The 22,786-nt window shown below is 41.0% G+C and overlaps 1 protein-coding gene across 9 annotated transcripts in view; it reads left to right on the top strand.

Annotated features, from left to right (window-relative positions):
* LOC122564415 (genetic suppressor element 1-like) overlaps positions 1-22,786 on the top strand; it is a 301,389-nt gene that overhangs the window by 218,963 nt on the left and 59,640 nt on the right. For all 9 annotated transcript variants that reach the window (XM_043719252.1, XM_043719243.1, XM_043719246.1 and 6 more), the window contains one exon: positions 4,468-4,664. In XM_043719252.1, coding sequence (XP_043575187.1) covers positions 4,468-4,664 — 197 coding nt within the window. The remainder of the gene's footprint in view (positions 1-4,467; positions 4,665-22,786) is intronic.

Raw genomic sequence — 22,786 nt, 5'->3', positions numbered from 1 at the left:
GTTTTAAGCTGGTTGGAGGAAAGTATAGTGGGGATGTCAGAGGCGGGTTCTTTATACAGAGAGTTGTGAGAGCATGGAATGCATTGCTAGCAGCAGTTGTGGAGGCAGGGTCATTGGGGACATTTAAGAGACTCCTGGACATGCATATGGTCACAGAAATTTGAGGGTGCATACATGAAAATCAGTGGTCGGCACAACATCGTGGGCTGAAGGGCCTGTTTTGTGCTGTTCTGTGTTCTATGTTCTATGCTCTCCATTGGGAGTTTGATGTATGGCCCATTACATCAGTTTCAGATCTGGAATCAATTAGCACAGTTTCATTGAGGTGCAAATATATGGTGTCACTTGTTGCCAGAGAATCATCTTTTAAAATTATCACTGCTGTAATAGAGCGAAGGGTGCTGTACTCTGCCTTACATATTCTGCAGTGTTTTATACTGACAGAATTGCTGAGGTGATGCAGTCCTCTATCCCCCAGACTAAGCATGATTATCAAAGCAAAACTTGAAATTATTTTTAAAGAACAAGGTTGATTCCGATTTGGATTAAGCAGGAGTTAAAATATTATCAGAATACAGAATGTACATTGGGAAATGAAGTGCTTCACAGGTACACCACAATTCCCAGGATATTTGAGCCCCCAATTAATTTCTCTTCTACACAAGAGTGCACGGTTTTGGAAAAATCAGTGTGGCCAGCCATAAAGTAATTCAGTAGCTGTTCACCAAATAGAGTTTTTGAAGTCATGAAGGCACATTGTAGCTCTACTGGTGGACATAATAGCTTCCTTGGTATAATCAGCAGATAGAGACACAGGTTGCTAAGAGCAAGCTGAAGGTTCAATGTGCTCTGTTGCCAATTGATGCTGTCTTTCTTTGTTTGGATGAGAGACCTATATGAGCTTGATAATTTATGACCTAATATGACAAAAGGACAAGGAAATGTCTACATTAAGCTACCTGTAAAGGTCTACTGAACAACCTACCTGCTATGCAAAACAATGGCAAATGCCTGTTTGATAAATTTTGTCACTGATTATTGGTGGCAATCCTAGATTACTTTGCATGCAAAAATAACCAAAGTCTTCAGTTATGCAAATGGTTAGCTGATATAGTTAGGTATAAACAGGTGAGATTAAATTCTAATGTGTGTCAGACTCAAACCTCATTTAAATAAAGGCAAGCGTATGTGTCATCAATGCCAAGATGGCTGATAAGGATAGTTTTGGCTGACTGCACATGTGCAGATGATGACAGCCTCACACTTCGACAACAGAGCTCTCTGGCTGCTGGCCAATCACCTTGTGACAGAGCTTTCTGGCTATCCCAATGGTTGCTGTTTCCCTCCCTGTTCGCTAACTCACTCATTGCATGGCTTGCAACTTTACTCAGAGATTGGGCTAATAAGTGGAGCAATAGATGAAGCACCAAGGGCTATATCTGAGCTTGTGCCTAGTGTTATGGAACATCCAGCAGTTGGCACTAGTGAGGGAGGGCAAATGGAGCAGTGGAATGGATATTCTCTGGGGAAAGAATAAGGGGACAGACTGAGGGTTTCTCAACCCAATGTAAAGCACTGGCTTTATTCCATGTAAATACTTAGTTGTTTAACCTTAATTTCCCTTCATGATTATAATGATCTGTTCCAGTGAAAGGTCATCAACATGAAATGTTAACTCTGTTTCTCTCCACAGAAGCTGCTGACCTGGTCAATATTTATAGCATTCGTTTTTGTTTTTACTATCTGAATGCAGCCCTTACAGGCTCCTTTATCAGCCAGGTTTTTCAACAGCTGTGAATTTTCTTTTTGATTTGATTTGATTTATACTGTCACATGTACCAAGGTGTAGTGAAAAGCGTTGTCTTATGTGCTTTACAGGCAGATCGTATTATACAAGTGCATCAGGCTAACAGAGTAGAGTACAGTGTTACAGCTGCCGAGGGGTGCAGAGAGAAAGATCAACATTAACATTAAAGAGGTCCATTCAGAAGTCTGATAAATAGTGGGGAAGAAGATGTTCTTAAATCTGTTTGTCCTTGTATGCAAACTTTTATATCTTTTGCCCAAAGGAAGAGAATATAACTCCTCCCAATGGTGGGAGGAGTCTTTGATTATGTTGTTGCGTTCCCGAGGCACTGGGAGGTACAGACTGAGTCAATGGATGGAAGGTTGGTTTGTGTGATGGACTGGGCTGTGTTCACGACTCTGGGTGTAGTTTCTTTTGAGCTTGGGAAGAACAGTTGCCATACTATGTTGTGATGCATCCAGACAGTTTGCTTTCTATAGTGCATCTATAAAAGTTTGTATGAAGCTTTATGGGCATGCCTAATTTTCTTAGTCTTCTGAGGAAGTAGAGGTGTTGCTGTGCTTTTTTGACCATAGTGTCAATGTGGCGGACCAGGACAGGCTGTTGGTAATTGTCACTACCCAGGAACTTGACCCTGTTGACCATCTCCACCTCAGTGCCATTCATGCAAGTAGGAGGATGTGCCCTCCACTTCACTTCCAGATATCAATGACTAATTCTTTCATTTTGTGGGCGGAAAAATGGAGAGATTTGTTGTATTTACACCATGCTGATAAGCACTCTAACTCCTTCTTGTACTCTGTTTTGTCACCGTTTGAGGTCTGACCTACTACAGTGGTGTCATCAGCAAACTTGTAAAAGTAGTTGGAGTGGAATTTGGCTACACAGCCAAAGGAGTATAGTAAGAGGCTGAGTATGCAGCCTTGCGTGGCACTGATGTTGAGGATTATCATGGAGGAGGTGTTGTCACCTATCCTTGCAAACTGTAGTCTGCTGGTCAGGAAGTCAAGGATCCATTTACAGAAGTGGGAGCAGACACCTAGGTCCCAGAGTTTGGAGAGGAATTTGTTTGGAAATATGGTCATTTATGGTGAAAAATTAAGACACTCTTAAAATGAAGACACATAATCTCCTTCAACAAAATTAACAAACCAACCTTCCTTCCATGGGAAGATTAATCATCTACCTCCACTAAGACTGGATATGGACATGTTCAAGACATTCAGTTTCCTGGTTCAGACTATCCACCCAGCTACACCAGTGTTTCTTTCCCTCATTCAAATGTGGATGTCCTCTTGTTGTAATAACAAAATGCCTGGAAAGAAGCAAAGAAGTCTGAAGAACAAAAACCTCTACCATTACACGTCGTATAACCCTGCAGGGGCAGCACGGTGGCTCAGTGGTTAGCACTGCTGCCTGACAGTGTCAAGGACCCGGGTTCGATTCTCACGTTGGGTGACTATCTGTGTGGAGTTTGCACATTCTCCTTGTGTCTGCGTGGGTTTCCTCTGGGTACTCCGGTTTCCTCCCACAATCCAAAGGTGTGCAGGTCAGGTGAACTGGCCGTGCTAAATTGCCCATCATGTTAGGTGCATTAGTCAGGGGTAAATGTAGGGAACCGGGTCTGGGTTGCCCTTCAGAGGGTCAATGTGGACTTGTTGGGCCGAAGGGCCTGTTTCCATTCTGTAGGGAATCTAATTAATAACCTGCATTACTGAAAACAGAATTCTAATGGAGAATGTTTTGGTGGGTGCTGGTGAGGTTAAAGATGTGAATAAGGGTGGGATAGTAGAAATGATGACAAAGAACAGGTCCCAGTTTATTAATGTGAAGCCTACTCAATACCTTACTGAGTTAGGAGTTGATTCCCTCTTTGCATGACCACTTTCAAAGTGAAAGTTACGATATTAACGAGAACAGCTAAACAAGTGCATAGCCTCATTTAAGAGGTTGAAAGCTAGGATAAAACAATGATGAAATCTGCTGCTCATTTGAAACAAAAACAGAAATTGCTGAAGAATCTCAGCAGGTCTGGTAGCATCTGTGGAGAGAAATCAGAGTTAACATTTCAGATCCACTGACCTTTCTTCAGAACCGCATCTCCTGTGTAAAAACCATCTACTTCCTAGCTACCATCAGCTCTGAAGAAGGGTCACTGGTGCCGAAACATTCTCTGCACAGATGCTGCCAGACCTGCTGAGATTTTCCAGTAAGTTCTGTTTTTGTTTGCAGCTCATTTCTCAGGAGTACAAACGGTTTATCAGTCCTGCAGCCTCTCACTGAATTTTGCGAGGGAGGACCAGGAATATGATAGCCCAAATGATCAAAACAAATTCGACAGGATCTGTCATAGTGTACCACTCTTAAAGCACTTCAATTGCTTTGCCCCAGAAGGACAAAGGATGATAAACTTTGTGCCTTTAGCAGCAAACCTCTGGAATCTAATTTGAAAACTTGTGGTGAGGGCTTTATGTTGTGGTGGGTTTGAGAAAGGTGCATTTTTAAATCATCAATAAGACACATAGACATATGTTCTTTTGAGTATTGAATATTACATTGATTTAAATGAGTGGAAAGATGCCCATCTGATTAGTGCAGTGGTGATTAATTGAAATCAGAGAATGCAATCTTATTTAATATTGCTCTTTTCATATTTTCAGGCTCTTCCCGTGGTAATGAACATTCCCCTATATCATCGCCCGTTGCCAATCACAGTTCTCCTACTGGCACACCCAAACGGGCTCCAGGAACAATAATAATTCCACAGGGAACCCAGACTCCAGCAAATACTCCACCTGTAGTTACAATTGCTCCAACACAGACAATCAATGGACTTTGGAGAGCTGACAACAGACAGGTAAGAGCAAGAAAGCTGATAATTTAGTTGCACACGATGTTTTGTGGTATCGACTTAATGTGTTTCAGTGAGAAGATATTTAGGAACATGTTACAATAGTGTGATCTGCTCTTTAAGTCAGAAAACTATATTGAGTTATCTGTTTTATGCATTTATTTTAAACACTCAAATACATGTGTTAAAACATTTTTATTTTGATATGCAAGCATTTGTACAATAACACTAAGTTTTCATTCTTGGTAGCTTCTTGAAAGTAAAATTGTCTAGTTAAAATTAAAATTTATGGAGGTGAATTTTTGTTTTTGCTTTTAATGAGCAATAGTTCATGAGATCAAAACTACTTTGAAAGGATTACCCAAGTTAAACCCTTATACTCAAACACACCACCCATACCCTTGCAAGTCAGGCTCCATCCCCAAGTAATGCCTCCACACTCATACTTGTATTTTTAATTTTTTAAAATTTCATTTGTATTTCATGAGCCTGAAGGATTTTCAAAAGGCTATTTTCAGCACTGTGTCTGCATTCATAAACAAATCTAAATTACTACTCAACTGTTTGCTCATTTTGCCAACTTTTGCAAGTTAACAGAATCCTTATGTTAGATTTGTAAGGACTGTGGTATTTGTTTTAGTTTTTTTTTGAAAACTGGGGATGGAAAGGAGAGAATTGTTTTCAGAATTAGGGTTTTGAACAGGGGCAGCAATTTTGAAAATAAGCAACCTGATCACCTGGTAAGCATCATAAACAACTGTATGACCAAGCAATAAATGAACTTCAGATTGCAGATGATCTAGAGTCAAGGAGGTGTACTGATGCAGGTCATGTTGGCAACAAAATTTGTTGATTGGTCATTGAACCAACGATAGTTATCAGTGACAAAGGTCCTTTGCTTGCCAACAATAGTGTGATTGGTTCTCAGGTGGCTGAGCAGCATGGGTTGGGAAAGAATCAGGGACAGAGAGAGAGAGAGATAAGTGCAGATCACCTCCCAGACGAGAAGCTGTCTGTTCTCTGCAGTTACAAACTCAGTTTAAACCCAAAGAAAACTGATTACCTTGTCTGCAATAGTGACTATAAGCTATGACTTTTGAATTGACAAATCAGAGATGATTTCCAAGTAAATCAGTCACTCTGTACTTCTTACAACCCAGTGGAGGCTTCCATAGAAATGCATCTGAATGTCAAGGGCCTGATTAGCCGAAGAAAAATCATCTCAACTTTGGAATCAGGCAGCAAAGCTCACTGAGCTGACTTTCCAGTATTTCTACCTCCTCTAATCATCTATTTTTGGTGTGTGTGTGTGTCTGTCTGTCTTCTCATATGAGACCCAGAAACCTAGGTGTTGGTTTTGACTGAGGTAAAACAAATCTATAGCTTTCCCATCAAGGTTCTTCTGGTCCCTTCAAATTACAGACAGTCTGTATTTGTATTAGCAGCAGTGCCTTGATTCTACTTCTTGCTAATAGTTATTGCTTTATAGTTTCTCCTCAAAAGCGTTAATTGTGGTTGAATGTTGTATTCTGCACTCGCTGCATGCTAACTTTTAATGGATGGATTAACTTGAAACTGAAGATACAACCTTTTCTATTAGCTGGGTTTAAAACTCCATTTGCTCAACAGCAACAAAAAATAGTGAATTTCAAGGATTATGGTTTTCATTTGACATTCATAGCTGGAAATGCAATCAATCAGAAAGTGAACTTTAGCCACATTTTAAGTTGTCTGTGGATTTTAACTTATGATCTTAACTAATGTAGGGAATTCAAATTTTTCCCAAAGGAATACCTGTCAGATAAAAATGGTAGCACCAGTAGTTCTAACTATTGGAAGTAATGTATTCAAGAATGTGCAGATTAACTAAAAAAAAAATCTCTAGTTTTAGTGCCAACTGAGGGCTTATTTTGACTGTAAGCTAAATAAATTGCATGTTTGGTATAATCTTTATTAAAAATCTTTTTAGATTTTTTTTGTGTGGCCGCATTACTTGTCACAAAGCAAGGCTTATAGGTTACTATGCAATCATGTACACATGCAGTATAGTAGAAATGTTGAACTCTACACTTGTAAAAGTTACATTTTAGTGGTCAGATAATTTGCATTTTTTAAATTCCATTCACGAGTCATGGACAATATTTATTGTCCATTCCTGAGTTGCGCAGAGGGTAATTAAGAGTCACATTGCGACATGGATCTGGAGTCACATGAGGGCCAGGCCAGGTGAGGATAGCAGATTTCCTTCTCTAAAGCATCAGCGAACCAGAATTTTTTTGTGTTATTTCTGACAGGTCAGCTTTTTTGCTAGATTTAAATGAAAACAAGTTCACCATCTGCCAGGGTCAGATTTGAACCTACGTCACCGGAACATTTAGCCTGGGATTTCTCAATTGCTGGTCAAGTTACGCGATCACTTCACCACCACTTCCCAATGCTTAGCAATAATTAAGAGCTATCAAAATGTTAAAAAGAGTACTTAGCCAGAAATGTGCAAATCCTAACTTTCTATGGTGAGTTTAATTTGTAACTTCTTAAATTCATTTTCAGATGTGGGCAGTGCTGACAGTGCCAGCATTTAGAAAGGGCATTAAGCAGTAGAGAGGGTGGTGGTGAGTTGCTATCTTGACCTGCTGCAGACTATGCCTAGAAAGTGGTTCCACAGGGCTGTTAGGAAGGGAACACTGGATATTTGACCCAGTAAGGTATGATAATATACTTCCAAGTTGGTATAATGTGTCACATGCTAGTGCATATAATACCATTTTAAAATGGTGGTGGAGGGAGTGAATATTTAAGATGGTGGATGTAGTTCCCATCTTTGGAGCTGGATGAGGTTAGTTTCCTCAGTGTCATGCAATTCATAAAAAGGTCAACCAATGGAGAAGCAAGTGAAAGAACCTCCACATTTTTGCATTTAACTTCACATCTGCATCACTGAAACTTGCTCATTAATTAAACAAAAAAAAAGAACTGTGGATGCTGGAAATCCAAAACAAAAACAGAAATTGTCAGAGAACTTCAGTAGGTCTGGCGGCATCTGTGGAGAGAGAAACAGAGTTAGTGTTTTCTTAGGAAGAGTCTCTGCACTTGGGTTTCATGGGAGTCAGGCCGGGAATAAGAGCTCAGGCTTGTGGATGTGGACTGGGCGCAAGATCTGCCTCTGTCCACCAGCACTGTATGGATTATTAGCAAATAACTAATTAACTAATAAGACAACCCTCCAGCTCTCAGCCCTCATACCCCATCCGTGCTATCCCATGCTGTCTTTTGTTCTTCTACTCAATCCCATACTTTCCTATCTGCCCAATGCCCCATCTAGAATCCATAGCTGCCCATACTGTCAATGCCTCAAATGCTCTGTGCTCAACCCCTCATCCCCTATATCTTCCCTACCAACCTATGTCCCTGTACACACCTTAGTCCTTTATGGTGATGCCAATTTAGTGCCAACACATGCCATTTCATGCCCAAACCACATGGCCCCTATACCCTCCCTCACAAGCTTTGATGATTAAAATGGCAAGCTGCCTTTATGACTATGCAGGCATGTAAACCCAATCTGAATCCACTCCTATCCTCTTAAAAGTGGGAAATCCCTACTTCAGGGATGGCACTTGCAGTATCAGGCCAGTTCTGCTATTTCTGTCAAGTTGGAGATACTGTCCATCATAATGAAAATCTTGGTCTAGGTTTCTCTTCTTTTTTGCACCAACTGTGCCCCCGGTTTCAGGGATAACTGTGATACTAAACCCAACCAAGTCAAACTCCTTACTTTATGTTAGCAATCTGGCTTAGTTTAAGCAATATCCAAAGTACAGCTAAAATGATGAAATGATCTTCTGAACAACTACAGGAAGAAGAAGATAATGAGCAGAACTGGTCATCTGAATCTGATATAAATTAATCATACTAACTTTATTCCAATTCAGTATCAAAGAAATAATATTTAACAAGGTTAAAAAATGCTGTTCCTATCACTCGAAGTTAATCTTTGCAGGAAGATGTTGGGATTAAAATGTGAACAGATGAAATGGGTAAGTAAAGATTATAGCTGTACCAACAAGATGCTTGAATCAATAAATTGAAAGTTTCTTTTTTGTAGATAAAGCTGAAGATTCCAGCATTTTTAGTTTCACTACTTTTCTTTGTTTTCTTTCTTTCCCTATTTTACGCTGCTGTTGTTATCAGCTATGTTTCTGATTTCTCCTTTTTGTATCTTTTATCAAGATCAGGCCTCAGTTTCCTTAGCTAGCTCTTTCTTTCTCTTTGCCAACGTTTATTCCTCCTACGATTTGAACATCCAGGCATAGCAACACCTAGTCACTGCTTCATTCTTCCCAGTTGTAATGTTCAGTGGGCTGATTGATTTGTGTTTGATGACAGTAATTGGTTCCTTGATCTATGTTGTGGTTCTGTTCGCTGAGCTGGGAATTTGTGTTGCAGACGTTTCATCCCCTGTCTAGGTGACATCCTCAGTGCTTGGGAGCCTCCTGTGAAGCACTTCTGAAGCGCTCCTTGATCTATGTATCTGTATTGAATTGCTTAAACATATGGTTAGGGCTTGAGTTTATATTTAAGCAGAGAAGCTTTCAGAAAGAAGACTGGAACCAATGTTTGTGTATACAAAATACTGTGCGCTGAGATTTTCTTTAAAAATACCCAAACAACTTTGGATGCTGGAAATCAGAAACAAAAACAGAAAGATATTCCGAAGGAGGGTCACTGGACCTGAAATGTTAAGTCTGCTTTCTCTCCACAGATACTGCCAGACCTGCTTTTTCCAGCAATTTCTGTTTTTGTTATAAATAAACCTGTTCAGATTTAGAACTAGAGTCATCTCCACATTGTGCTGAGATCGATTAGACATATAAGGAGTGATTTGGAGATGCCGGTGTTGGACTGGAGTGTACAAAGTTAAAAATCATACAACGCCAGGTTATAGTCCAACAGGTTTAACTGGAAGCACACTAGCTTTTGGAGCGACGCTCCTTCATCAGGTGGTTGTGGAGGACACAATTGTGTCTTCCACAACCACCTGATGAAGGAGCAGTGCTCCAAAAGCTAGTGCTTCCAATTAAACCTGTTGGACTATAACCTGGTGTTGTGTGATTTTTAACTATGTATAAGGAATGCAGCAAACTGACAAAAGTTCCTCAACCCAGGTTTTGAACTGAAACAGCTTTCTGAGAACAAAGTATTAATGTATTACAATGCATTAAAAACAACCTTTGTTAAAATTAGGAAATCTGCCTCCTTCCACAGTTAAGTATCAGCTGTTTCAATAACAAGCTATCACTAATAGGTAACTGGGGGCACTCGGACTTTCTCTGGTGAGTTGCTATAAGTTTCAACCAGCGACTATAAACTAGGGAAGCTAACTGCGGAAGTCTCCACTCCTTCTCAGGTCAGCTAATTAATTATAGATAAGACTGAGCATTTGACTTTTCTCTCTCTCCTGTATATTCACATTTCTAAAAGCTTTAAGAGTAATGACAGAAAACCAAGTGGCAAGAAAGTGCAGATGTGAAATTCCTCCTTTTGTGTGAGCTCGCTCATATTCTAGTTCAAGTACCCATTTCTTTTTCGGCAGTTACTTTTGTTCACCTATTTTGTTGATTAAGTCCCAGAAACCATAAATGTCACATTTGTCCAAAGGTGCTTCATCCACAAAGTCTGTTCGTTCTCTCATCCACTGGTTTCTCTAATCTTGTAAATATCCCTGGGGGCTCTTCAACTGCATTCCATTACTACTTTGCCTTCCTGAATTGTTTGTTCTCCTTACTATTCAAAATGTCTTGAAGACCTCAATGAATCTCATGCTGCCATCTCTTTCATCTGAATGTGTTTTCCCTTACATGTGGACTGTAAGGCTACAGAAAATAGGTATACGGTAAACACAATCTTACCTCTCCTATTGTCTCCAGAGTGCTACATTCCTCCATTTGCTATGTAGAGAGACTGCATTCTGTTAATTAAATCCAATCCCTTTTCTCTTGATGATGCATCTGACTATGAAGGGGAAGCTCTGAATATACATTTCGTTCATTTTGCAATTTGTCTGTGGTTACCCTGTAATTTTACTTTGGGTAAAAGGTAAAAAGAAAAATGGCATTTCTGCTTACTTTCTTATCACTGCTGGACATATATTGTTTATCATTCAACTGGATTCATTGCCAAAACATTAGTTAAACAGGCTTTTCAAATTTGAATTTTCAAAGGGTCTTTGATATGATAACAGACTGAGGATTCATGATAAACATTAGCATGTTTAGATTCGGGGCAAATGGATAGCAAATTGGCTAAAGAGTATATAGAAAGCAATAGAGTGTTCTTGTGATGCAGTGATAGTGTCCCTGCTTCTGAGCCAAAAGGCCCAGGTTCAAGTTCCACCTGCTTCTGTAGTGTATCATAACATTTTTGAACAGGTGAATTAAACATTTCTATACCTAAAGCAGTGAGTAGAGTTAGAATAGCCATTTCAGATGGAGGAAGAGATGAAGTGGTTTTCCATGTAATAATGCAGGGACCATTGTTATTCAAAAGTTTCAGTAATGCAACAAGTATCTTAATGTCAGAATTTGTATATAACTCTCGGTGGTATAGCTAAAACTGAGGAAGAAAGCTTCATAATGGAAGACATTAAAGGACTTGCAAATTACAGTTGAGTTGGTAAATTAACTTTAACAGAGATAAATGTGGGGAGATCTTCTGACATAGGTAAGTCATGCATCTGCCTTTACTCTCTGGGTTCACATTCCACCACAGGTTAATTGTCAAGGATGATGTGACCACAAAGATGATGTATCAACCTGTGAATCCTTACAACAAAGATACCAGTGTTAGGTAGTAAGAGTGAATGAGATTCCTCATTAGCCATGTGATGGAAAGACTTTGAACTCTACCATTGTTAATCATAGCTCCAGCTCACATAAGTTGTGATTGAAACTCAACTCCATCTGAGGCTATATGGCTGGATGGTTAGTGTGGATTAGATTGGTGCCAACAGAGTGTGACTTGATCCCTGTTTGACTGAGGTGGATTACCTGGCCCATTGTAGAGATGATTATGCCATGGATCGGACCTGCTTTAGGGCAGAGAACTCGAGGAAGATGATGGTAACAATGCTAATGCAGCCGGCTGTGAGAAGGAAGAGGCTGAATTTTACTTGAACAATTACTTGTTCCCTCCTTGTGATGAAAAGACCATCAGCAGTGCGCTGACCAGAAATCCAATTGCTGCAGAGCTTTAACAAGTTGGGGCTGGTCTCAATTCATTAAGATTACCTCATCTTCCCCTCAACACCAGGAAGTCCCATCCTCCAACTACACCAACAGAGGACCATGTAAAGGGAGTAGCTAAGGATAGAGATGAACAATCATTTAAACCATTATCACAGGTCATCAAGGCAATTAAAACTGCTAACAAACCACAGTGATTCTGAGGGTATAGAATTCAAAGGTAGTTAAAATTGGATTAAAACCTTATAAAGCCCCGCTCATGACACACTGGTCTGCAGTCGATTATAAGGGCACACAAAGTGCAAAAACAGTTTTACAAAGATGGCGCAGGCACTGAAGATTACAACTGTTGCAAAAGATTGAACAGGTTTGGTTTTGTTTCTTTACAAAAAGAGAAGGATTAGAAGAGATTTGTTGGATATGTATAAAGTAACAGTAGATGTGGAGATAATGGCCATGAAATTGGATTCTGTTGTGCCACTGATGCTGGAGTTACAGAAGCCTTGCTCTCAAAAAATTGGCATTCCGACTGCTTCCTAACAAGGCGTTAATAAAGAAGTGCTGTGCATACACTCAACATGCAGAGTGGGCAGATCATGATCATTAAATGTCCTCGAATGCAGATTTTGCACACCATCTGTCATTTTAGACCATGTAGTCCATGTAATGGACTTTCTTAATCCCTCCCAGCTAAATATGAAAACAGGAGACCCTGTGCCCTGGTAACTATTCAATTTCCAACCAAGGTGTTTTGACAAACTCTTATTGTAAAGAATTAGTGGAAATATACGGCTGAATTTTACATTTTCTTGATAACTGTCAGTTTCTTCCAGAATGTACAGAGGGTGTTTTCTCATGAGGCCTTCCAAGATTTCTTGCCATAACCGAACTCATCTCATTAATTGCACACCTATGTCTTATAGAGGCCCTAAGGCACCCTCTCTCCTGATTCTAGTCCCATCCTATCATCCTCTGTTTCTACAAGTGCTTGCATCTCACCTCCAACTATCCTCCAATAGTTTGGCATCACCAGCACCTATGCCATCTTCAGAAGGTTACTGTCCATCTGAACAAGTGTTAGTAATTTGGTGTTGGCCATCCCTGGCAATGCAATGGCATTGCAGCCACACTTCACAGGGGAACTTCATACCTAGGCAAACAATTGGACAATTCCAAACATGAAAGAAAGCACTGGTAAAAATGAATAGAGACTGTAGTTCATCTCCGAAATGCAGATCAAATGCTCTTGTAATAGGCAATGACTGTTTTATAGTTCACAATTATTTGCTGCACTCAGCTCTCACCTACTGGAACGCGGTAGCAATTGGTCTAGTCTGGTCTGTAGACCCAATGCAGCTGAGCTCTGACATGAATAAGGAGAGTTCCTTCCTTTCCACTGTCTTTACCCTCCTCCCCTGCTCCTGTTCCATGGGTTTCTCAGTGTCCAGCACATCAGCTTGTGGCTTGCTCCACTTGTACAGAGTACAGCACACCAGGATGATGAAGCACACTCTGTTCAGATCATACAGATGGTGACCCCCCCCCCTACCCCCACCAAAATTGGTCTATATTCTGCACCACTGTGGTCTTGGTTGAGCAATACGCAGAATCATATCTGCATTCTGCATCATTCAGGCAATTGTGCAATGGTGTCTTGAACCATGGTCACAGTGAATAGCCGGTACCCCAGTATCCATTGCATGAGAGTGCTCCAGAATACAGGAATTAGTGGCAGCTGCCAGAGCAGTGGGCAAATAACCCCAAGAAGTGGTAAAGGTGATCAGAGATCACCTGGACATTAACTGAGTGGAACCCTTTGATTGAATTCTGTGACGTTATGATACAACTCTCTTAGTGTGATGTGTGTACAGTCAATGACATATACTCTTAGAGAAGGCCGTCTATGTTTCCAAACCCGACTGCCTGGGCTGCAGCAGTGATATTATCATGGAGGCACAGGCGAGCCAGTGTGATGTTGCACAGATAACATCAATCACTGCCATGATGTGCCTGTCGGTGCACAACTGAGACAGTCGACACACAAGTCACCTGAAACTTCATGGAAGGAGCCAATTACACAGAAGATCAAAGTGGTTATCACCTTCAAAGCCACTGGGAGAGTATGGCCTCCCATTCTGGAAGTTTTTAGGTCACACGCCAGCATCTGACATAGGTGTCTGGAAATATAGAGCCTGTGCCAACATTATGACTGACAGACCAACACATTTAAAGGGGGTGCCTGCTGCACTCCGATCTACTTCTCATCCGAGACCCACATCAGTCATGAAATTTATTGCAGCATTCAGTCAAGTCTGTTGTAATACCTACATTCCAGACGGTGATATGATCATGTCTACCTCCCACAGTAGCTTTGCAAGCATTGGAAGTTATAGGTTTGATATTTGCCAGGATTTGCCTCTTTTTAAGTCATTGCCATTAACTTACACATCATTGAGATAAAAATGTGTTGCTGGAAAAGCGCAGCAGGTCAGGCAGCATCCAAGGAGCAGGAGAATCGACGTTTCGGGCATGAGCCCTTCTTCAGGAATGAGGAAAGTGTGCCAAGCAGGCTAAGATAAAAGGTATCCCTCACCTTAACCTCCTTCCAACTATCGCATTTCCAACGCCCCTCCCCCACGTTCCTCCTCCCTACCTTTTACCTTAGCATGCTTGGCACACTTTCCTCATTCCTGAAGAAGGGCTCATGCCCGAAACGTCGATTCTCCTGCTCAATTGGTGCTGCCTAACCTGCTGCGCTTTTCCAGCAACACATTTTCAGCTCTGATCTCCAGCATCTGCAGTGCTCACTTTCTCCTACATCATTGAGATCCCCCTGATCAATTTGCAAGCACCAATAGCTTGGTGCAAATCGTCCTTGACCAGTATTTGATGTCTAAGCATGTTCATTCTGCACATATATGTGATGAAATGATTGCAGAGTTAATGGAGCTGGAGTTTACAAGCGCATGCTTCATGTATTTGCCACCTCAACGCCGGAGCATTGTGCATCATGCTATCGGCTATCAAACTGACTCCACCCACCCTGGGTGCTGTTCATTTCCACGTTGCAGTTAGTGTCTAGAGAACAGAAAATGATGTCAGGACACATAGCTCATAGTGGACACTCAGCACCAGGCTCCACCTGGGACCCCCCTCACCTTTCTAAGACCCTCCATGGTCTCTGCTACATTCCATTATCCCAACAGCTAATTTCATCCCATTCGCTCCTCCCACCATATGGAGCCCACCACATAGAGCTTTTCCTAACGCCTTCCTCCTTACCCCTGAGTCCCCACATTACACTGATTACTGATGCCTACCCATAGTCCTCTCCACACCCCGTGGAAATGTGCAGTCAGCAGCAACATGTCTTTGTTGAACTGCATGATCAATTAATTCGGATGAGAAGATAACATCATGTTTCTCTTTATGTAGCAGCACTGGATATTAAAATAATCATGTATCATACTCCCAGTGTGTGAAAATGGAGCTTTTTTTCTTATAGTTCTACTTATTTCAGTGTCCAAAACTGGATAGTCACTAATCAGTCCAGGGAGACATACGTTTCCTCAGACAGTGATTAGGATGTGGAAGTGGTTGAGACAAATAGCTTGGATGCTTCCAAAAGTAATTTAAATGGGTACATGAGACAAAAGGGAGTAGAAAGATCATTGGAGAGGTTGAAATGAAGTAGATTGAATGAGAGGAAGTGATCCTGGAATATAAACACCACTGCAAACTGCTTGAGCCAAAGGAACTGTTTTTGTGCTTTATGTTGCATTTAATTCTGTATATTTCTATATATAGTACTTTACACCCAACCAAACAGAATCTCCTAAGTGATAAGAAATTAAATGTAACTTTGTAGCTCCAATTGAATTTGATTTCTTCTTGTATAAATAAAGAGCTAAATATCCCTGTCTTTGACATAGGCCAACAAAGTTCTTTAACAAAGAACAATATATGCCGGGAATTAAGCCAACACCTCGTTACGATAATTGGACAGTGGCCAATATGAAAAGAAACTCATTCAGTCTAACCATAGTCAGGCCAGCAAATTAAAGCAATAACAACAGCAAATGAAGGTCTAGTCCTGGGACACGAAATACTGACAATGGAATGTATTTTTAACAACAGAAATTCAGGGTTAATTAGGATCAAAGGTCTTACTTCCTGAGTTCAAAGTTTCCTTTCTTAAGTCTTTTGAGGGTTTGGGACCCCAGCGATATGAAAGGACATGGAAACCCATGTTGGAGGGACCCAAAGGTGAGCCACACACAAATGCCAAAGTTCCAAAAAGAAATCAGTCCAATAAAGTCACACCCACTCTTAATCTGCTAAAAATGTGCAATGTTTTTGATGTTACAAAAAGTGAAGTAAGCCAGTTAACTGAGTTGGCTGGACAGCTACTTTTCAATTCCAAGTGACACCAACACCATCCTGAGTTAAGCTCAGGGTACCTTATAAATCCCACCCCTTCTCAACCTCTTCTCTGGCCTGAGGCATGGTGACCCTCAGGTTAAACTGCCATCAGTTGCCTCTCTGTAATGAGCGAATGGTCCTCTGAGACTGGCGACTTTACACAAAAGCCCTGGAGACATTGATGTTGAAGAAACATTTGGTCCACTATATTGTCAATAACATCCCAAAGTTAAAGAAGATATAAATAGGACTCACTGCATTCAGGTTAAAAAAAAGCTATCTCCCCTGTTAAACAAAAAACACTAATTTGAGCAAATGATAAGTGAAGATATCCATGTCAGGAATGTGACTTTACCAGTTAGCATTTTTCTCCTGAGACGGTTTGTCTCCTGGGCCAGATAGTAAGATTTCCAAAAATGTCTGGCATATTGATCCAAAGTCTGTATATTTTAGAAAATTGCAGGTATCTGTATAGATTATGCAAGACTTTATTTATACCCCTGATGAAGAAACTTGTGGATTTAGAATAAGTTTCTGAAACATGAGCACAAAATCCAGTCTGGATATTTCAGCGCAGTACTGAGGGAGAGCTGTACTGCAAAAGATCCCAACATTTGAATCCATTATTAAAATAGGGTCCCTCCTTCCTTCTCAGATAAATGTAAAAGATCCCACATTTCAAAGATGAGGAGGGTCTTGCGGTGTTGTCCTTGACATCTTAGTCAATATTAATACCTCAACAATCATCAAAACAGATCATCTGCTCACTTCTGCCACTTTTTTTGTGGGACCAAGATGTGGTTAAATTCGTTACTGCAGTTCAAAAATTATAACAGTGACTGTGATTGTAAAACACTTTAGTCACTCTAAAAGGCTGTATTTGAAAGCAGTTTCATTTCTCTTTCTTTCTTACTCTAGCTATTCTGTTATTAGCAAGAGCGATTATCCCAAACCTTTGGGGCACCTCATGCCATTCCAAGCTTCATAGTATGAGTATACAAGTAAACCCCCATGTAATGTAAGCTAAGTTGAAACGCATCGGCACTACTTTGGCATTCTTTATCAGAGAGCGCCCTCTTTGCAAGTCTGTTGCGCAGCATCACTCCAACTTTAACAATAATTAAAGAGGAATTTTATCACTTGGCTGCATTCGAGTCGTAGAATCCCTACAGTGCAGATAGAGGCCATTTGGTCCATTGGGTTTGCACAACCCTCCAAAGAGCATCCCCTTTACCCCACATTTATCATAGTTAATCTACCTAATGTCACCTGCACACTATGCCTAAAGGTAGGCATCCCATTTCTTTCATCATTGCATGCAGCTTCATAATTAAATACTTCTTTAACCTTGGCAAATGTCGGTGTGTTGAGAATCATTTTAATGTTTTTAAAATGTTTTCCAAACTTCTGTGTTTCCACCTCACTGTCCAACCTCCCACTCCCTCAAAATAAGCCAAAGCATAACTTTCCCTTTCTACCAATGATGTCATCTCTCGATCCACTTGACTGTACACCTTGAAAGTTGGAAGCAATTACATAAATGAGCACATGAGAACCGTGGTGTTCTTGACTCAAACCTGTTTTTTACACTTAATACCCCAAAGCATTGAGGGGAAATATTTAATCAATTATTCAGTATCTTTGTAAATGTATAAATGTTTGCAAGTTGGAATTCTTAATTATAGCTATGAAAAGAAAATGTTTTGTTACAATGTGGCAACACAGACTGTTTATATCTAAAGTCCTCATGACCTGGCACCATCAAATCAAAAATAATAATATGATGAATTATGTTACTCTGTTGACAAACTAAATGTACCATGAAAAAGTTCAACACCCGTTATCATTGATACTTGTACTTAACAAGGAAATTCTTATATTATAGTATTTAATTGATGACGGTAAATTGAGCCAGTATTCTTCATTAATCACTATCTATGTAGAATCCCACCCATTAGCCTTTGAAATCTAGCCATCTCACAGGAGGGAGGACATGTGTCCTGGTTCTTGTCATTTAGTGTAATAACCTGGCAACATACTTCACATTTGTTGAGGTCCGTATAAATTGTTGTTGGCCGCACACCAGTTTTCTGCACACCAGTGCTGATTGTAGCATTGTGTAATCTTAAGAAAATTATTTGTGGATGTGTGTATTACCACCTGGTCCGCATTGTCACGTATCCTACCTGCTCTGATCAAGGTGGTGATGAGCTGCTTTCTTCAATCCGTGCAATCTTTGGGGTTTAGTCACACCCACAGTGCTGTTAGAAAGGGAGTTCCCAGATTTTGTCCTAGTAACAGTGAAGAACTGGTAATATCGTTCCAAGTCAGAATGGTGAAGAGGAAATTTGCAGGTGATCATATTCCCATGCATCTGCTGGCTGAGTGATCCTTCTAGGTAGTTTAGAGAGTACCATTGGTGAGTTACTCCAGTGCATCTTATATATGACACATATTGCTGCCACTGTGCATTGGTGATGAAAAGAGTCCAAGGTGGCTTTGCTGTATGGGGTGGCAAATAAGTAAGCTGCTTTATCCTGATTGGTGTCAAGTGACAAGTATCCCATTACATTCTTGGCTTGTGCCTTTGAAATGACAGCCAGGGATTGGGAAGGCATGAGGTGAGTTACTCACCATGGAATGTCTAGCCTTTGACCTGGACTCAGAGTTATATTATTTGTATGGTTGACCCGGTTCGGTTTCTGGTCGATGGTATTATCAATGATCCCAATTGATGTTACCACTGGAAAAGTCAGATCCCAGAATGAAGTACAGCTAGATAGATCGTAGTTTTGCTTTTATTGCTTAAATGTGGTGATCTTTCATTGAAATCCAAACATACAAATTCATAGATTTACATTAACAGTAGAACAATTATATGAAAAATACCATTCTATCTAAATATAACACTGATCTAAAGGTTTCAACATGCATGACAAAATAAGTTCCTGTCTACTCCCAAATACCTATACTTTATAGTTTGGCAAAAAAAAGAGAAATTTTTCTTCCCTGTCCAACACCTTCCACCCCAACCTCAAATTCACCTGGACAGTCTCGGACTCCTCCCTCCCCTTCCTAGACCTTTCTGTTTCTATCTCAGGCGACCGAATCAACACGGACATCTACTACAAACCAACCGACTCCCACAGCTACCTGGACTACACCTCCTCCCATCCTGCCCCCTGTAAAAACGCCAACCCATTCTCCCAATTCCTTCGTCTCCGCCGCATCTGCTCCCAGGAGGACCAGTTCAAAATACGTACAACACAGATGGCCTCCTTCTTCAAGGACCGCAATTTCCCCCCCAACGTGGTCGACGGTGCCCTCCACCGCATCTCCTCCACTTCCCGCTCCTCCGCCCTTGAGCCCCGCCCCTCCAACCGCCACCAGGACAGAACCCCACTGGTCCTCACCTACCACCCCACCAATCTCCATGTACAGCGCATCACCCGCCGTCACTTCCGCCACCTCCAAACAGACCCAGCACCAAGGATATATTTCCCTCCCCTCCCCTATCAGCTGTCCGTAGAGACCACTCCCTCCGCGACTCCCTTGTCAGATCCACACCCCCCACCGACCCAACCTCCACTCCCGGCACCTTCCCTTGCAACCGCAGGAGGTGCAACACTTGCGCAGTACTTACGAGGCACATATTTATATGTACAGAAACAGACACATACCACCACGTGAGGCCAGGGTGTTGCCATCGTATGAGAAGCTAAGACAGGAGGTGTCACTGCCAGGAGCATGTGCCTGTCGATTATGAAACTTCGTATGAACCTATGGTATGAATGAACAAAGATTAACAGAACATAATCAGAACATCAGCCACAGCTGTCTGCTCAACATCTGCTTCAAACATGACTGTACACGATCAGAGGCATCATACCCGAGATTTCCTTCATGCTCAAACAGCAATGTCCGACAGAGGCATCCCCAGGAGATCACTCTGTGAAACTCAAGCTGGCTTGTCTGACTTATTGGTCTGAATTTTTCAAACAAACAACCTAATCTCCTGTTCCCTGGATGCTGCCTGACCTGCTGTGCTGTTCCAGCAATAAAGTTTCAACAATCCATAGGTTTGCCTTAACAGTATTTTTTATATTTTCAGGTCCTGTTGTGAGCTGTGAAATCTTTTTCTTGAATTATCACACAACTGACATCTTAGATTTTCTCAACTTGAAAACTAAAGATTCCAGGTCTGGAAATTTTCATGAATTGAACCATTGCACTGAGGCAACTTATTCCCTAACTACTCTGAACAAACCCATTTTCCTAGGAGAAACTGTTCTTGCAACTGATATTAATCAGATCTCCTTCAAACTGAAGGTTTTAACTAAACTGGAACAAACTTGATCATCCTAGCTTCTGCTAATCATTTTTTTTTCCTGTCATAAAACCACACTGTATAAACTTCTCTTAAACATCCCAGGAAGCTTTCAGCAAATTGGTTTAAAAAATCCTGGTTCCGATTAGACTGATATAGTTAATTATGAAACACTTTCACAAAAAAAAGACAAATGTAAATATGTTGAAAATCCAAACTGTTTAAAAAAATTGTATCATTAAAACTAAATCAAACACTCCATCACAATTAAGTACTAAGGGGAATTGGTTAGATTTTGCCTTGTTAGAGATAGTCATTGCTTGTATGGTGATAATGTTACTTATCTTTTATCAGCCCAAGTGCGAATATTGTTCCAGTTTTACTGCATTTGGACAAAGACTGCTTCTGCATCTGAAGAGTCATAAGCGGTGCTGATTGTACCATTGTGTAATTTTTAAAAAAAATTGTTCATGGATGTGCATGTCGCTGCCTGGTCAGCACTGACAGTGGTGCATTCATGAGCAAACATTCCCACTTTAGGCTTTAAGAAGGAAGAACGGGCCTGATGAAGCACCTGGAGTTGATTGGGCCGAGATCACTATCCTGAGGAACTCCAATGGTAATGTCCTTGGATTGAGATGATTGGTCTCTTTTGTGCTAAGTATGGCTCCAGGCATGAGACAGCTATCCCCTGATTCCCATTGACTTCAGTTTTGCTAGACTTTTGTGGCTATAAGCAGTTTTGCACAGGCTTCTTGATGCCAACGACAGTCACTCTCACCTCACCTCTAGTCTTTTTTTTAAATTCATGTTTGGACTAAGGCGGTAATGAGGTCAGGAGCAGATTAGCCCTGGAAGAAGAACCTAAAGTGAACACAGGTTATTCCTTTGCAAGTGCAGTTTGGTAGCACTGTCGATAACTCCTCCATTACTTTGCTGATGATCAAGAGTAGACTAATGGCCAGGATGGATTGGTCTTGCATTTTATTGTGCACAAGACATATCTGGGTAATTTTCTACATTGTTCATTCACTCAGCACTTCCTGCTGAAGTTGGATGCAAATACTTCAACCTTGTTTTCTGCACTTATGTGCTAGGCTTTCCCATTGTTGAGGATGAGAAAATTTGTGGAGCTTCCTCCTCCAGTGTATTACTTAATTGTCCTCCATTACTCATGACTGTATGTGGCAGGACTACAGAGTTTAGATCTGATCTGTTGGTTGTGGGATCACTGTTTGCATTGCAAGTAGTCCTGCATTGTAGCTTCACCAGGATGTCACTATGTGTTTTGATATGTCTAACGCAGACCCTGACATGTCCGCCTGCACTCTGCATTGAGTAGGATTGATCTCCATGCTGGAGTTGGAGATATGTCGGGTAACTAGGTTACAGGTTATTTTAAATCTAATTCTGCTGCTGCTGTTGGCCTGCAGTACATCATGAGTGCTTGCTCTTGAGTTGCTAGATGTGTTCAAACGTTTCACAATTGGCACAGTGGTAGTGCCATACAACATGATGGAGAGTATCTGCAATGTGAAGACAGGACTGTATTTTCACACTAAATGTTCCATAGTCACTCCTACCGATACCATCATGGACTGATATATCTGATAGTTCAGTTGGTGAAGATGTAGTCAAGTAGATTTTCTCCTCATCAACTACCGCAAGGCCAGTCTGTCAACCATGTCCTTTGGTGCTTGGCCAGTGGTGGTGATACCAAGCCAGTTTTGGAGGTGGACATTGTAGTTATCTACCCAACATATATTCTATGCCCTTGCCACCCTCAATGCTTCTGAGCCATTCCACATGCAGGATGTCACAAGGAATTAAGGGCTACGGGGAGAATGCGGGTGAGTGGAGTTGAAATGCCCATCAGCCATGATTGAATGGCGGAGTGGACTCGATGGGCCAAATGGCCTTACTTCCGCTCCTATGTCTTATGGTCTTATAGGAGTAGTGATTTATGCACTTTGCAGGATTATCAGGGCTGAGTGTTTTATTGTCATTTCCAATGCCAAGATCGACATTGGGTCATCTTTCTTTAGACTTTGTAGTGGTTTGATACAACTGAATGGCTTGTTGGGCCATTTCAGAGGACATTGTGAATACTGATGTTTTCCCTTTGTGACTACGGTTAT

This window comes from Chiloscyllium plagiosum, chromosome 29, assembly GCF_004010195.1.
Source record: "Chiloscyllium plagiosum isolate BGI_BamShark_2017 chromosome 29, ASM401019v2, whole genome shotgun sequence".
Taxonomy (NCBI): domain Eukaryota; kingdom Metazoa; phylum Chordata; class Chondrichthyes; order Orectolobiformes; family Hemiscylliidae; genus Chiloscyllium; species Chiloscyllium plagiosum.
Note: the sequence above shows the minus strand (reverse complement) of the source record. Positions and strands in the feature narration are given on the sequence as shown.